Genomic DNA, 18,304 nt, shown 5'->3' with positions numbered 1-18,304 from the left:
TTACGTTCTAGAAAAATTTACTCATTCAAATTTGGATAACATCGTCGACCTCACCGTAATGATTAATCGCGTACTCCGATTTAACACGTTTGTTTGTACATATTTTTTTACTTTTTTTTTACGAGAATTATAACGGCTTGAAATGAACTTATAATCGAAAAATGTTTTGATTAACTTTTGGACTGTATTTTTCTATCCCTTTTCACAGCATTTTTTCAAAATTCAAAATTCTTATTTGTAAGAAAGGATACCATTGTTCCATGAAGTTTTTTTTTGTAAATTTACACATTACATTTTTGTTAAGTTTTGTGGTGTTTTATGTTATTCAAAATTGCGTTGACGTATTGTAATTTTCGGACAAACCATTTATTTGCTTCATTAATGGTTCCAGTCATTACCTTGACTTGAATGATCAAATCCATGGGTTACTGTACGGTCTGTAAACTATTGTTTCAAAGCGGCTTATTGGTTCAATTAAATCAAAAGTATTAAAATATAAAAAATTCAATATAAAGAGAAGGGAAATTTTTTCGATTTTAAACCCATTTTAAGCCTTTAAGTTATTTCATCAATTCATGTCCTCGAACCTTTTTGTAATTTTTTTTCTTTTTTTTTTTTACTAGTTTTCATAATTGCCTTGTATAATTATTAAACACGGAATAATTTTTTGAAATATCTCTATCATTTTGTTATCAACAGAAAACCTGTAAATCCGTCCGGTCAAGCTATTAAGTTCAGTGAATTACATAAAAATTAAATATTTGACTGATTGTAATCGCTGCTAAAAATTATTTTTTTAACACTGCGTGCGCGACACACGGGTTTTCTAACATTATAAAGCGTCAGAAAACCCTAGTTTTTCGCAAGCAGGGATAAAAAAAAATCGTTTGCAACTAGTCCGCGAAAAAGTTGACTCACCCAGGAGTCTTTGTACCCTCGTTACGCTCGGGTGAAAACAACTCCTGAATGAGTCAACTGCTTTGCGCACTTGTTACAAAATATACTATTTCGTGACACGTAGATCCTTTCTACAAAAATCATTTCTACCGACATTTTTTTCTAAAAATTTTTTATATCTAAACAAACGAAAGTTGAAATCGTACGAATACTTATTTTTGATTTGTATAAAGACTGAAGAGAGGAAAGTAATAAACCCGAAACACGACGAATGACGCACGAAAATGATTGAGATATTGAGAGTCCTGTTGTTTTTTAAACTAAAAATTCATTGTTCTGTACTCATTCAGATATACATAAGTAGACTTAGTTACAATTTTTACAACTTGTAGTGCCATTGTTACCTTGATCTTAATAATTATGAATTATATATAAATTAGCAAAACGAGGAAAGCTAACGTATATGTATTCTCATACTCAGTATGTTAAATGATGTCACCATATTTCATGTACATTAATTTAGTCCTATGCTACTCACAATTCCAAGTAGTATGTAAAATATTTTTTGTATTAATAGTTATAAGTTTGAATATATGATTAAGATTGTGTACTTGATTATAATGTACAAAATACGATACTTATTACTTTATAGTTTGAGAGCTTGTAATAAATACTAAGTACAAAGAAAATCAAAAGTGAGTCGAAAAATTTATAATATGAAGATTTGGCAACAATAAATTTGTTCACGATTAGTTAAAATTAGTTTCTCTCGCTAAAACAAACAATAAATTATTTGAAAATTCTACGTTCATTTAAAAATCATTTCAAGTCTTTGGTAATGGTATTTAAACTTAAAAATCTATCAAATATACATGAAAATATATCTTTTATGTATATTAAAAGACGTTAATAATATCAAGAATAAAATAGTATTATGAAAAAATGTACCATTTCAAAGAAAAAAGAGTGATTGATTTATAAGCAACTTTTTTGAAAAGATGAAATTGTTTATTAGCAATTGAATTGCTTATCTATACTTTTATGGATATTGCTTACCCACAAAAAAAATTCATGAACTAGATTTTTAATATCAATAAAGATTGTAAATCTTAGAGAGTTATAATTCAAAATGAATGATCATATTATATTCTTGTTATAATATCATAAGTATATTTCTGTACTATGAAATTAAAATTGTTTGATAGGTAATCAATCAGCGCTTGTATGATAAAAAAATTTCATTAGACTTTTGTGAATCAAAGAACTTTTCAAAACAAAATAAATAAAATAATGTACCTATAATAGAATAAAAACAATATGAAATTATTTTAGAACTGTTCACTTTTTTCAACAACTTTACTATTTCAGTAAAAAATTTATTTTATTATAAAAATTTGATAAAAAAATACAGATTATCCGATTTGTATGTACAAAGTTTATGTATACGTATATTCTGTTAAGATATGATCTTCACAAGAATAAGTATAAATAAATTAACAATCAATCTACTTTGCTACTTTTAAGTCGATACACGCTTCATCATCTACATCTAAATCTTTAGGAGTTTCTTCTGAGTCAATTTGTTCCCCATCAAAATAAAGTTTGATTTTTGATGCTGCAATTTTCAATTCTTCTGAACATTTTTTAATCAACAAATTGAAAGGTTCATCTGGTTTCAATGTCATTTGTAGAGTTTTTTTATCAAATGTTTGAATTTTGATTTTAATCGAGTCATCAATTGGACCTTGTTTATTTGAATTATTATTTTTATGGTTTCTAACCAACTCCGCACTTAAAATTCCTCCTTCTGTAATAGAAAAGTTGTTCATTTTTCATTCTAAATAATGTAGAAAATGATTATAACAATAATAACCTACCAAACATATCCACTATTGACCAATTAATTGACGTAGGGGTATCAAATGGATTAATCGGTTTTTCTTTTCTTGTAATTAAAACTTGATCTTCTGGCACTTTTTCTAAAGTAGCAAAGTGCTTGAATATTTTTTGGAATGTTTCAGTCTATGAAAAAAGATTTTTTGGTTACATTTTATTCATATTAATTTTAATTCTTATATTATGATGTAAAATTTACCATAAAAAGACTGAATCTCACAACATCTCCAGATCTCCATACGATTCTAATAGTTGCTTCGTAATCATCTTTAGTCTCATTTTCAGATGCGGGTGGAGATCCAATAAGCACATAACTATCATTAGTTATATTCAAAGAATCATCAACAATAGAATTATTGGCTTGTTCTTTTGGTTCATTAGAATCATCATCACTGCTGAGATCAACACTGTCAGTTATTTCAGCAGAAGCTTCTACTGCTTGTTTTGGAATCTGTACATAAAAAATTCATTGAATTCGCAAAATTAATTTTCAATTTCTCAAAGTTAGTGTACTTACAGCGCCATTGATTCTATTAGAATTTCTTGTAGATCTAGAAGTTTGACGGGGATTTTTCTTTTCATTTGTATTCAAACTATTGTGAGCTGCGGCAGATTTTTTGGTTGTCTTTGCTTTTTTTGGTTGCTCTTCTACTTCTTCTTCTGAATCATCTGTTATTACTATATTTTTCTCTGCTTGACTTGTATTAGGAGATTTTCTAGGTAAAAATAAAATTTTGTATTAACGCAATTTTTAAAATAGTAACAAAATATCAACAAAACGCACTTTTTTGGTGATGGAGGTTTAAAATCATCATCACTCTCATCAGAACTTTCTTCCCTTATTTTTCTTCTACTTCGGCTATTCAATGCTATCAAATTAAAAAGTAATAAATATTTTTGAAAAATTGTATTTCATTTTGAAAGTATATATTTTGAACTAACCTTTCAATGCAGTTGCAGCACTTGTGTACAGATTATCATCATCTGATGAGCTACCACTATCAGATAAATCCATTTTTTTGATAATTACTATATGAAAAATGAAATATTATTGTTTTAAGGAAATTACTTTTGATTTCTGTTGGTGAAATTATATCAACTTGTCGTATCTAACCTTGAAGGATCTGAATGGAAATTATATTTATCACAGCAATATTATGCTCTGATTTGTGAAAGTAGTTGCTTCGTGCAAATAGGAGGAAGTAAATTATAAATTTAACTTTTGTTATTATGCACTTTAAATTGTCACTTGAATACTCATAAAAACGTCAGTTTCGACTGAAGGATACTTTAGAAGTATATAGTTTTACGGTTGGCGCCGAACTCGAACGAGGCACGAGGCATTAGGTGCCGAGTGCCGACTGCCGTCTTCTTGTCAGTTGTCTTACAAGATGCGCATGCGTGAATAAATTAAAGGCGCGAAAAAAAAGAAGTACGATGTTGGTAACTATAATCTTTTTATCAATAAATTCTTGAAAAGAAATGAAATTGCTGACAAACGAGATTAGTCCCAAAAATAAAATTAATTAATTTCACAAGTATTTATGAAAGTGAATTCTTGGAAAAAAATCGTGAGAAAAAATGTTATTATTGATTTTAACAATCTTTATTTTATTGAGACTAGGAATCTGATTAGTCACTCAGTGAAATTGGCACAGACTTTATTCATAAGCGTATAAAACGGAGATAATTAGATGTTTTTGAATGAATGCAAGTTGATAATAGACGAGCTTCGTTGTAACAATCATTTCAATAATTCGAAAAACTCATTTTTTTCTTTACGTTTCAGCTTGACTTATAATGTTTGCTTTATACAATACACATATAAGATGATGATAATCATATCTAAATTCAAAAGAATTTATCACTTCTTGCATCGGTTATTTCTTCAAAGTATCAAAATGACTGCTGACGTATTTTTTTATTATTTCATCTTTTTTCTTTAAATATAGAAGGAAAAACGAATAGAGAACGGATGCTCCATTTTCGTTGTGACAAACATACACACATTAGATAAATTGGATTTCACTTACAAATTTATTTAATTTATTTTGTTTTTTCTGATAATTTCTACAGAAAAAAGTTTGTTCTTTTGTTTTGATCCATCTTCATTGATTACGCTCATCATAATTATACACAATGCAATCGTCAGCGGATACCGCAATGCCATATCATATATACTCATAAAGTGTTCGCGAAGGACTCATATTGTTTATTTGTGTTATCAAGTATAATATATAGTATTTATTCTTTCATGTCTACAATCATTTACATTTAAATTCATACGAAGTAACGATTCCACCTCTTTTATGGAGTCGATATAGGTATATATTTATATATATGCACATTTTTTAATTATTCACATTCACGCAATTATAATGTTTCTTATTTATACATTTTTTATATTACAACAAAATTATACGAATCATTTGAATTGGCTATTCTTTTTTTCACATAACAGTATCGTTTTTCCCTGTGCTACATGAGAATTTCATTCTTTTCCCTCTATGAAAATTATACATTTCATTATTTTTTTTTCGTTACTTCCAATCGAATCTAAATGATGATAGTGCACTTTTACATATATGTTACATGTATATTATAATTATGTGTAAGCAGTTGGAAAACAAAGTATACCTTTCGCTTTTTCTTACTCTCTTATTTTTTGAAAAAATAAGTGCAATTGAAGCATCAATATTTTCAAATCACTATCTTTTGACACAGTTTGTATTATCGTAATTTTGCGCGTTTTGTTATCATTTTTTATGTTCAAGTCCTTTTTAATATATTCATATTTCAACAATGTACATAATTATGAAAACAGCACGCTTTGTTATACATTTTTTTTCTTGTCTCGTTTATATACACATTTATAAATCGCTTTTCTTCGAGAACCAAAAGAATGTCTCCGCGACAGCAGATTATATATATTTGTCATAATATATTTCCATTCAGAAGATGGACTTAAAGACAAAGTACAACAATTAACTACACTGAATCTTAAAAATTTGTGTCTTTTTCATTTTTCTCTTACACTTTCACTCGCACATAATTCTATATAAATTACTTTTTTTACCGAAGCAAATAGAATTAGGGTGCACGTACGTCACCTGTCGCTGTTATTATTATAATTTTTTTTGATCTCATTATTTTTTACAACATTTCGTTCTCTCGCACATTTGGTGATTTATAATAATTACTGCATAATAATTACAAATATAATCGCTTATGAATTACAATGATCAAGTAAATAGTATAATTAATAAAGTTCTCGACGCATACAAACGACATGTGTAGGAAAAAAGGTTCGAGAAAAGAGTTCGATAATAAAATCTGGCCAGAAAAGTTAAATATATATATGTAACAAATCTCGCTCTATCACATACTCTTGCTCTTTCTAGATTTACATATATTAATAATCACTTAAAAAGTATGACAATTATTTTTTAATTATAAATAACATGGTACATACAATGAATTGAACTTTTATACAAAGGAGATAGGAAAAGGGGAAGGAAAGATCGATAATAAAATCTGGCCACAGAGTTTAATTTTTTATTCGTATCGAATCTCACTCTATCACATACACCTGCTCTTCTATGTAAATAGAAGAATTTTTCTTCATTATATTTGACACAGAATTATTATAAACGTATTTTGCACCTAAGCAATTTTAAATTCACATTTTCAACGCTCTCTCTTCATACAAGCAGGATTGTCGCGGTTTAGGGTCTTTTTCATCCATGCTTGCTCACGAATTCATACTTTTTGTGTCTATTATTTATATATTTTTCAAGTTACTTTTTTTGTTTTTTGGAATTATTTACGAGAAAAGATTTTACCCTTTTCACCATCGAACTTTATTTCAGTTGTTAAAATCGCTTTATTTGGCAAAATTTCAATCTTATTATTGTCTTAACAAAATAACTCTGAATAGTCATATGGAATAAGATGAAAAATGAACATTACTTATTTTATGGATGACAAATTTTCAAGAAGTTATCCTTGCAATATTGACTCGTGAGCTGAATGTCGAATGAGTATTTGATAACTTGTGATTATCAACAAAATTGGCGTGTGTGGTTTATATTTTAAGTGTAATGAGGTCTAACCTACTATTTTCTCATAAAAGATCCGGTCACAGTAGTAACTTAGCTAAAATAGACAACCAATGTGTCCTTTTTATATATGTTTTGTTCAATTCCTCGCATAAGATGTGTGTTACTTTTGTACAGCAGTAGGTTATTTATTTCTTTTGGTTCTTATTGATACATTTGTAGGTTTCTTTTGTATTTATAAGCTCAACTATTTTTTTTATTAATATATCCGACAGAATGAAAAAGACCCACTGAAGGGTCTTAACAAATGACATGAAGGTTGGGAAGGATCATTTTGCTTAGTGATCTAAGCATTCATTCAAGCGCACAGTAGGACTATTTATTTATTTGACTGCAATGACGTTTTCATACGATATTATGTAATTCAATGGCTGGCTAAGAACTAAATTATTGATGCACAGTATTTGAATTTTTCCACAATTTACTTTTAACCCTTCAAATAGATATTCATGCAAACATTGTCATGATTAAGATTTACAATAATGATAATACCAAATAAATGGACAACTACCCTCATTCTAAACGAATTTTAGCGTTAGTTTTTTGCATTGAATAATTCAAGCAAATGTTTTATGTACGAATACTTATTCTCGAAAACTTTCGTGCATAATATAGGCAGTGAGAAAACATGGAGTAATGCGTGTAAAGTGCTGACAGTCTAAACAAACTTTTCGTACGTTGGCACACTCTTATATGAATTTTCCATCATCGTAATTTTTTTTTAATACGTTCATATTGAATTGTTCACCCTTTTTTATTACCGTGAATAATGAATAGTTTGAGTACTGAGACTTGGTAAAGTCAATAAATGACTCTTTTCTGAGTGTCATTCTGCTTATGAACTTTTTTTTATTAGCAAAATATCATTTTTGAAGTCACGTAGAAATGATTTGATTTCTTTGCAAAATAAGCATCAATTATTTTGACATTGAATTTATCATTATAATTACATTATAATTATTACAATTATAATCATCATAATTATTATTATTTTTATTATTTTTACGATTACCTATAATATTACTATTATCATTTTAATAATTATTATTTTATATCAACAGCTGCAAATGTCATATTTTAAAATACACAATTTTCGCTTCATGTATAACATTGCCCGTGTCTAACTCTTAGATTTCGCACTGTTATTTATTGTTATACGTTGTAGAGCATATAGATATATGTCGTTATACAATCATTTAAAGTTTAAAAAATGTAACTATTTCAAGAAAAATATTTACTCAAATATAGAGTCTAAATACCATTGTTACCGTTTATTAAAATCACTTGCATCCCATCACTATACAATGTTATATCCATAGTCCATATGATTTTGAATTTTGTCGAATTATACTCAGAGAGTACACACTATTGATGTGAATCGTTATACCAGATCTCATAATTTTTTTATATTTATATATTTTTTTATAGAAGCTGCTAAATTGATTTGTGTATGGTTCTGTTAAAAATTTTTTTCATCTCAGAAAGCGTTTGCTACCCTCTACTTTCATTTACGCTGATTTTTTAGGGTAAGATTATTTTAAATCGATCTTTTTAATATTTATAAACTACATATCTATCATCACGTTATGTCTTTTTTCGTTCTCTCTATCGCCAGTATTTAAATATCATAGTTTGAAGTCAACGATTAGTTACCAGAACACAAGGCACTTGACTTACATATAATTTTTTTGTTCATTTTACGTAATATGCATATACATTCACAAATTAATTTTTATATATTTTCAGAATAGTTCGGTGTTGCATTAGCTTTCAAAAACCGCCAGTGTGACGCTCTTGTGATTTTTTTGATGAAATTCTTTTTCGATTAAAATACTATTTTCTCGCAAAGTTTTAATAAATGCTCTTTTTGTGTTTTAAAGACTTTGAGTATAGAGATGAATACTGGTGGCTCGATTAAAAATAATATGCGTCAGTCATTCGTAATATTCATAGAAGAAAATAGTATGTCATTATTCATCACATATATACTATATATGCAATGCTATAATAATTTATATAATATATATTTTTATATTCACTAATTTATAATATACAACCATTTATAAACGATATTAGGGTAATTTTTTTTATCCATTGATCTGAGTATTAAAACCATTTTTTTCATTTTTCGTAGCAGTTTTTTTAATTTTCAAGTTGTCTGTATTGTGTTCCATGTTTTAATTTAGACTAGTTTTAGTATAATATATAATACTTTTTCATAAAATTTTGTTTCCTTTTTTATTATGTCATAATAATTATTTGATTATAAATTTTTTGATGCACTTGTATATTTTCCTCGCACATACGATTGATTTGGACAATTATTATTTTACAATCAAATTTTTTGCTTTCAAGAGTTATAATAATTTTCAAATCGATATTATAGTAAGAAACAGCAACCCATGTAAATTGCACAATGAAAATTAATTAATAAGTCAGTTCAAAAAAAGAAACGGTCAAAAAATTACCGATCATCATAATTTACTCTTTAATGTGTTTGGATATTATACCTTTTTACACTTATTTTACATTTTACTCACAAACTGCGATGAAAAATTTCTTTGACGCTTTCTTCGAAAGAATTAATTTTTTTTGCGATAGAGAGAAAATGTGTTATATTTATTATTTTCTATTAGACGTAGTTTTTTTCTAATTAATACATAACATCAAGATATTATCTAGTAAATCCAAAGTACTTAAACTACAATTTTCATTTATTATTCTACTGTTTAGTTTCACAGTGCTTTTTAATTTTTTCTCTGTACATGTTTTTCTCTTTGTAAGATACTCTGACAGATTTTACAGCATTTGCACGAACATATATCATGTATTTGTTCATTCATGTATGCATAAGAATTACAATATGTTTTCATATCCACTGGATAATGACCTATAAATGATGTGGTATGAAAGTATTCGTCTTGTGTACGTACGCAATATATATAATATATGTACTAACGTTATATCATATAAACATCCTTTAGACGTAATACTGATTTGCAAAAATCACTTTTTGCTTTATACATTATATGTATATGTATAAGTATGTATATATGACTGAAACTGTTGTTCAGTGTAATTTGTTCAACGACTGGTTTTTATCGTTGAACGTTCTTTTCTTATACATTTCATGTTTTGGCTTTTTATATTTGACATAGCCTTTGTATTTATTCATTTGTTGGATTTTTCATTGTTCGTGGATATTACAATTTGGCTTGTTTAAATCAAAGTCCGTTTGAAAATGAGATGTTTTAAGATTTTTCGATATTCGTTACCTTATCGCACTTGAAATTGACTCGATAGATTTACAGAGTTAATTTACAAAGATAAAAAATGAACACATTTACTGAGATATTCACATGAGAGATGGAAGTATAGCTATTCGAATAAAGAGACTGACACGATTAACTAGCAGCGTATTGATTCAAAACGAGTTAATTCGTTTGTACTGTTATTATTTTAACTCTCAAACTAAATCAGCTAGTATTGTCAGCTATTTTTTCATGAGCATGCATTGAATTATAGTTTGAATTAAATTAGATATAGTTATTTATTGCTTAGTAGTGAAATTATTCTCATAGTCCTTAATATTCCCTCAGTACCGGGCACTTATATAGATAATGATAATAAAAAGTTTAGTAGACGTCTCTAAAACATGCATTACATTCAATTTTTTCACTTTCCCTAAGATGTATGATAGAATTAATGATTGTTTTTAGCTAATAGTATTCGAGAAGATAAAACTACTTTAAGACATCAATACATTATTTTCCAGTAAAAAGTTTAACATCTTATTTCAAAATTTCTAGATTTTAATATACAAATGTGATGGAAGAACGTGTTCAATATTTCAATGCAAAAAACTGGTGAGAGACGTAATTAATTTAGTGTTTCAAAACATAATCAAGCTATCAAAAAAGAATATAATTTTATAATAATAATTTGCAAACAAATTTAATTTTTGTGTTTTTTATAAATTTGATCAAAATTATTTACAAATCAGTTGATTAAACGGTTTCCATTGAAGTTGCTTTGATGAATGCGTCTTCTACTTTCTAGCTAAGTATCCATTAGATCTAAGAAAAGCTCGATTTGATTATCGAAAGGCTACGATATACTTTATCAATAAAGTGAAGCTTTTAATTAGAGAAATATTTCATATATATGTAAATGAGCTGATCGTGTCTATTTAATGGTATGCCCAATCAAAAATTTATCAACCTGATATTGAATAAAAAATTTGGAACGTTGAAAATCTTGAACGAGTACTTGTACGTATATAAATTTAGTTTATATAATAATATATATAATAATAATAGTTAATGATTCATTTTAAGCATTCAATACAGATCGGGAATCATACATTAATTAAAATTTTGTATTATATAATTTCAAGATAATAATTAAAATACATTAATTGTGCTTTTCGTTTGGAGGGATTCTTTTGTACAACCTATATAAATATTTTATTTTTTGTTCTACAACATTGCTTTGTTTAGTAAATACCCTCGCTTAATTTTTTTACAAATATATGCAAAGTTTGATTTTTATTTTTTTCATAATTCTTTGTACAATGCATGCCATCTCCAGCCTATTTGATCATTGTTTTGATACAAATTTTGAACTGAAAAGCACAACATTTAAACCATATGAAGAATTAGGTCCAATCAATGAAGAGTCAATGAAATGTTTACTCTAACACTTGCACTAGTTATTTTTTTCTCATAAATGTTTTCAAGCGTAATTTTCTAAAGTACAATGTATTGTCTTTGAATGATATGTTTATTTTCCATTCATTATTTACGTTTTAAAGTAGTTTTTTACTTATAAATAAATAACACCACAAGTAAATTGATTATGAACAAATTAAAAAATTAATAAGGTTTTTAATTTATGGACTCTGGTGGCTGGCGGCATGTGTGTACAATTTTCATCACATTTTAATCCGAATATTTTCGTCGTTATTTTTTTCAACATTTCCTTAATTCAAAGGCAATTTATGACGAGGATTTCGCATTGACGCGTATGAAAAATGTCAGGCATCCGTTTGAGGATTATCTGATATGGTATTTTAATTTATTTAGCGAAAGGCTTCTCGTATTTACGTTTTTCAAGGTTCGTAGAGTTTATGTTTCATGACATGTTTAACAATGAATAAACAATTTGAATCGCACGTTTTCTGTTTCACTCTTTACTAATAAATATATAATCTCTATATCGTTAAGGTATTCACATATGTTCATAATTTTTTTTCTCCACCTTGTATTTTGGACCGGATATTTGATTTTTGATAAATCATGTCACTAGTTAATTCATAGAAAAAAATTTCATGCATTGAACAAAAGTTTTTGAAAAATTTTTGTGGGATATGTCAATGAAAATGTAAATAAATTTAGAAAGTTAACAAATCTGTATGGATAGAATCTGACAAAAGAATAAATAAAGAAGCTAGAGACAAGAAATAAAATGCAAAGTTATGTAATAACACGATTAATAAATTGAAGGTATGAAGGACTAGACTTTTTTGACGATCGACAGGATGGTCTGTAAATTATGAATTTAAATCACAGCTTGACTACGTCGATTTTTTTAAATCAACATACACGGCTTTTGATTTCCGAGAATCATCAATCAATTGTATAAATTTCTAATTTTTTAATACGTTAAATTTAATTAAGTAAAAATTAACAATGTGCAATTAAGTAATATAAAAAACAAAAATACCTATCGGAAGGTAGTTAACAAGAATCATTCAACAGGATTAAAAATAAAAATATAATTGCAACAACGTAAAAAGGTACGTATTCAAAAATAACTATAATGGCCGCGAGTCAGGCAAGTAAAACATTGCAACTGCACACTGTGATTAACAAAAAAATATATTAATATTAAGTTATTAATAAAAACAACTGGCATTGAATGAACAAACAGTTAACTTACAGACTACATTATGAATTCATAAGCTTTTGGTCAAGTATTATGTACATATATCCGTGTAGGAAATTTTCAGTCACTAGGTCCGTTATAGAGATTTTAAGTCGAGTAAGATCGATAGTAAAAGTAAGACTTTGTTGCTAAGCGACAAAAAGATGATCGATGTAGAAGAAATTAGAGTTAAATCTAAATAGTTTAATAGGCGAAGTGCTAGAAAGACGCAACAGGTAACAGTGATATCTTTACGTGGCACCATGTTTTCGAGATTTCTATACTCTCTCATATTTTTTAAAGGACGTTTTCGTTTTTGTTTTTTTTTTCATAAAACTTGGTAACTTTTATTGTTCCGAATCTCGCGATTTTAACTACTTTTCTTAGGTCGTGCGTTCAACAGTTGGTTGTTATTGGCTTTTAGGCCGTCTCAGTCCTAACTTCAGCGATTTTAAGTTATCATTATGTTTTGATTAAATTTTATTTTTGACGTTTTATTCGATTCTAGCTTTTTAGGCTCTAACGTAACTTATACATATATCAGGCCTATAACGTTTTAAAACTTAAAACATTAGTAAATATCGTATAAATTGTTCTAATTGTTCAAAAATAATTTGAATACAATTTTCATTCCTTTAGCTATATGTATATCTCTCATTGGATTTACATCTTACTTCGCATATGCGTAAACCTATCCTACGTAAATATTTTATGATACACTAATCAAGTGTAAAATTAGCATTTAGGAAAATCTTAAAAAAGTTTTAACTCTTTGGATATATCATCGATTTGATGAACATAAACAACCCTTGAGGTCATCTAAAATTAAGTTATGCCTTAATAAATGTACACGATTGTACATTATATCGCTCATAATTTTTCGTAATGTACTTTTAAGTAAAAAATATGAAAATCCATCAGATAGCCACAGTAAAATTGAAAGAGATTTTCAATCTTGAAACCTTTTCAAAGACATAATTCAATTTGCATAAGAAGGCTTTCGATGTTCGATTCAAGTATCTTGGGTGCGCTGAGTAGCTGCGAATTTCATTTTACGGCGGGTGAAGACGAGGTGGATTGTGCCAAATTTGATTCGAGTTACAGCCACCGACACCCATCATCGCTAGTGGTCGATGATGCTGCTGATGTTGATGCTGTTGCATATGCCCGTTCATGCTAATATGATGTTGATGCTGTTGATGATAATCTTGGGCGTGTATCGTCATATGGCTTTGAGTTGGTATACAGCTCATGCTTTGATGCGACTGAGTTGTTTGCAGGTGATGTGAGTTATGCATCATCTGCTGCTGCTGATGCTGTAGATGATTTTTTTGTTGTAGTTGTTGCTGCTGTTGTTGTTGTTGCAATTGTTGTTGCTGCTGTTGTTGTTGTTGCAATTGTTGTTGCTGTTGTTGATGAAGTTGCTGCTGCTTTCTAGATTCCTGCGCCATTGAATCGGGCGTGGGTATGGGACGGTGCGATTTCATGTGAGCACTTCTGCTTTTCACTTTGTTGAATACTCTGAAGATGAGAATATTATTGGTAAAAATACTACAAAACAATTTTATTTTTATTATAAAACAAAGTCAAAATCGGAACTTGTACTTCACAATAATTTTAATTTTCATAAATGGACAAGATCCGATTTTGACAAGATCAATTGGATTTTAATGAGTTTGCTTGAGTAATATTGATTTCACAAAGATTTACTGTTCATTACAGTTAAAAATGCTGTTATATTTAATTAAAACAGAAGCAAACACATTGATTTCAGTTTAAAAAATATTCAACAAAAAATTATTAACATGCAAATTTACACAATATTAACCACAAGTGACGAGTACTATCTGATGACAAAATTATTTTACACGGAAAATAATAGTTTTCAAAAAATATTTATATGTTTATGAAATAATGATTGCAGTATTGACATTGAAAATATCATTAATAATATGAGAATGAAGTAAATAATAGAATGTTCAAAACTTAAAAGTATGGCAGGTTACATTAAAAGCATTGTTATGTTCAAAGCGTAATAGCAAAGCATGAGCAACAAGCAGATTTTCTAGCAGCATTGTCTATTTTCAAGCAAATATAAGCAGCAAAATGGATTTGTGAGAATGTATGTTAGTAATGTTATAATCATGTGTATTGAATGAAATATGCACTGATAAATGAACGAAAAAAGACGTGACCCGTTTTACAGACGTAAAATGCTCTGCATCGGTGTTCCGTAATAATGATAAATAAATATAATGTGTGTGACGTGAAACCAAAATTAAATATTTTCTCTATTTCTCGTATCTTTGATCGTCACTTTTTCCTCATGATAGAAACATGTCGATGTAAAAATCGACTGCTTCTTAACTAATCAATTGATTTTTTTGTTCACTAAATGAGACGAATTTCAGATGAGAGATTTAGAGACTTACTTCCCGCAAATCTTGCAGGGGTAGTGGAGTAGGGCAGTAGTTGTACTAGTCGTAGTATTAGTAGGCGTAGGTAGTTGTTGCTCTGTACGAGTGTAAGTTTGTAAATTGGTGTGGTGGTCGATCGTTGGATAGCTGGCGGTACAAGGCAGTGCAGCAGCCTCAGCCATGCGATGACCGCTACTCCCACTGGTAGCAGTCATGGCTGCTTTTACGTTTCCGCTAAAGCTCTGGATAACAACAAACAGAAAACACAAAGCCAAAATAAACAACAAAACACTCCGGTTAGTGACAAACCTCCGCCTCGAGGTCCTCTCTCCTTGCCTGATTCTGTTCCTTCTCTATAGTTTTATAATTAATGAATGCAAAATATAAGCGAAAAAAATTAACTTAAAATGCGAAGCTTGTTTTAGATTGTTTTAGCAAAGCAGAATCAAATGTAAAGCTGAATACATATGATTTCATAATCATTAAACATGCAACATTTAATGGTTGGATTTTATGCAAGCTCAATGTCAAAATATTGTCAGTAGTTTATAAGGTATTTTTCATTTTTTTGTTTCTTTAGGAAAAGTGATAATAATATCATGGGTTTTAGTTTAAAAACTAGTAACATGAATGTAAATAATTCTAAAATGGTATTCCTTAAACTCACATCTTGACATTCGTAAGCGAACAGTCGCAATTCTCCGTCGCTAGTTGTCAGAGTTGTCGAATTTTCTTTTTCATTTGTTGTTTGCATCTAAAATCAAATAGCAATGCCTTGTTAATATTAATAACTATTTTTTAAAATTAATTGTTTTTATTCATATAAAACAAAACCGACGATGTACGTATGCTTAACTAACCAAAGTACGCTGAAGAATGGATTTGCCCTCGCTAAAATCAAAGTCTGCGACCGAAGCGATTGCCTCACGCAATTCCTTCGTGTCTTTGCTGTCGTTGCACATCTCATTCTTTGCCCGTGATTTCGAGTGTCGCAGTCTTACCCTCCTGTACTCTTCAGGGCAGAAACGCTTCCACAAGTAGTAAAATTGAACGCATTGACGCATCGTTTTTGTACCAACGCTGCGCGCTATCGTTGGAAAGTCTTTATTGTACTTCAACAGACTCTGATAAAATGCGTCCATCTCGCGAGATGTCCAACGATCGGACTCGTGATACTCGCAATTACGCAAAGGATGATTCGGCGCCAGAGCCGGTGTCGGTCGCATCAGTTTTAGCATTGCCTCCTGTTTGATGTGATTTGTCATTAAAAATTTTTACTTTTTACAGTAATTTCAAACCCGATCAAATATTTTTTTACGCTTACCCTGATATTACCCCTACACATGTGCAGAAGATGAAGCGCGTATTCTTTGTTTCGTCCGCCACCGGGAACAGCGGCGCAACAAGCGAATTGTAAATACATCTCCACTGAATAATAAAAGAAAAGTAAGATTTCATTCTCTTTGACATAGTGATTAAAATGTTACCTTCAGTTTCAGTAAGAGCACTATCTATACCGGGGTCCCAGAGCAGATGATCTGGCTCGGGTTCCGCGCAAACGAGCTTTCCGTCCGGCCTCGTTTCCAGCAGTGGCGTTATGGTCGCTTGATAATCCGCACCTATGTTTATTCTCGGAGGTGGGCCATCGTTAGCGTCGAGCGCTGCATCGGCCTCGCGAGGTTGCAGGCGCGCGTACAATCCCGGACCAGGCCTTGACGGATCGAGCATCGGTGGCGGTGTGTAACTGCTGTCCCATTGTCGATCGCAGGCTCGTCGGAGTCGCGACGGATAGGACGGACAATCCAATCGAGCTCGCTTTTTGTGTCGCGAACTACCGAATGGTACGTTGCTTGGATTCAGAAAAACGTCCTCGTGACTAGACTCTTCCTTAATTCGATCGATAATTATAGGCTCGCTGGCCTTGTGTTTGAGATGGGGTTTTGGCACTGTCGAATTTGTTTGAATTAAAAATTTCGCTGGATTGATGAGCTGCTGGTGCACTTGATTTTGTTGTTGATACACGTTGTTTTGCAGGTTTATTTGAGTATTAACAACAGCCGTATTTAAGCCGGTATTGTTCTGCTCAAGTTTGGGAGTTGTCATTTTCTGAAAAGTCAAACCTGGATTCAGCGTACTTGCCTGGACGTAAACATTGGCTTTTTGCAATCCGGTCGTTTGAATGAGTTTGAATTCACCGTGATTATCTACCACGATACCAGCTACACTACCGTTACTAAGACCGAAATCGACAAGATTCTGATTGGTAATAAGCTTGTACGATTGAAATTCGAATTTTCGCCGGCCCACGCCGAAGTCTTTGGGACTCGACGATAGCAGTGGGTCCTCGGAATTCGGCATCATTTGATTTTGCAAAGTCGTGTGATGCGGCGAAATCGGAAAGCTCGTGGTGAAGCTGGCCGGACCCGGCGACGACACGGACGAGGCTGGAAGGGACGAGAGCGGCGACGGTGCAGGTGTCCCCGACAGCGGACTGGGCAAAGGTGAATGCGGATTCGGACAGCCCGTGCCATATAGATCGGCTCCGTCGGCAACGTCGCCCTCGTCGGGCAGCACCTCGTTGAGGGCCTCCTCGATGGCAGCAGCCGACGACATGCTCGTGCTGTAGAAAGCCGCCGAGAGAGGCGAGTGGACTGCCTCGGCCTCGTCTTGAGGACTGAGAAGTGGCAAACTTCCACTGAGTAGACCCTCTTGACTGGCCGGCGGAGTTGGATAAGTGAAGCTCGGACTGTCGTGGTGGTTCAGTGGCGATGGCAATGACGGCGACGAGCTGCATGGCATCGTGTGCGCGCTGTCGTTGTAATTAGCACCGTACGTGCTGAACTCTGCCAAGGAGTCGGGCAATGGTGAGTTGACCAGAGCCTGCAGATCTGGATTGACCGTGTGGTTTGAGCTGAAACGCTCCTCAAGATCTTGAAGGGCTTCGCTGGTAGCCTGGTCAGGTAGTAAACCGGACGATTGAAACTGTAAAAGTTCGAAACAATAAGAAACTATTTTATCTTTGCGATTATAATAATATAACCCGTAGGCATA

At 30.9% G+C, this 18,304-nt stretch overlaps 2 protein-coding genes across 2 annotated transcripts in view; both read right to left on the bottom strand.

Annotated features, from left to right (window-relative positions):
• Positions 1-2,259: 2,259 nt before the first annotated feature.
• On the bottom strand, positions 2,260-4,144 carry LOC106653833 (uncharacterized protein CG4449). The gene is made up of 7 exons (XM_014373417.2): positions 3,908-4,144; positions 3,736-3,822; positions 3,578-3,662; positions 3,311-3,509; positions 2,993-3,244; positions 2,775-2,919; positions 2,260-2,704 (listed from the first exon to the last, which is right to left on the bottom strand). Exons 2-7 carry the CDS (start codon positions 3,806-3,808, stop codon positions 2,403-2,405), a joined length of 1,056 nt encoding a protein of 351 aa, XP_014228903.1. The 5' UTR covers positions 3,809-3,822; positions 3,908-4,144; the 3' UTR covers positions 2,260-2,402.
• Positions 4,145-13,155: 9,011 nt separating this feature from the next.
• LOC106653824 overlaps positions 13,156-18,304 on the bottom strand; it is a gene marked incomplete at its 5' end in the record, with an annotated part of 166,017 nt that continues 160,868 nt past the window's right edge. The window contains 6 exons of the mRNA XM_014373403.2: positions 13,156-14,357; positions 15,269-15,495; positions 15,921-16,007; positions 16,114-16,497; positions 16,578-16,681; positions 16,741-18,235. Of these exons, the coding sequence (XP_014228889.2) occupies positions 13,889-14,357; positions 15,269-15,495; positions 15,921-16,007; positions 16,114-16,497; positions 16,578-16,681; positions 16,741-18,235 (2,766 nt within the window). The remainder of the gene's footprint in view (positions 14,358-15,268; positions 15,496-15,920; positions 16,008-16,113; positions 16,498-16,577; positions 16,682-16,740; positions 18,236-18,304) is intronic.

This window comes from Trichogramma pretiosum, unplaced genomic scaffold (assembly GCF_000599845.2).
Source record: "Trichogramma pretiosum strain Unisexual culture from Peru unplaced genomic scaffold, Tpre_2.0 scaffold103, whole genome shotgun sequence".
In the NCBI taxonomy this organism is placed as follows: Eukaryota; Metazoa; Arthropoda; class Insecta; order Hymenoptera; family Trichogrammatidae; genus Trichogramma; species Trichogramma pretiosum.
The sequence above is the reverse complement of the archived record's forward strand: the minus strand, read 5'-3'. Positions and strand labels throughout refer to the sequence as shown.

Coding starts and splice junctions, on each gene's coding strand:
- LOC106653833 (XM_014373417.2), bottom strand. CDS start 3,808: ATGGATTTATCTGATAGTGGTAGCTCATCAGATGATGATAATCTGTAC. Junction 3,510..3,577: donor AAACCTCCATCACCAAAAAA/GTGCGTTTTGTT, acceptor ATTTTTACCTAG/AAAATCTCCTAATACAAGTC. Junction 3,245..3,310: donor CTAATAGAATCAATGGCGCT/GTAAGTACACTA, acceptor TTTTATGTACAG/ATTCCAAAACAAGCAGTAGA.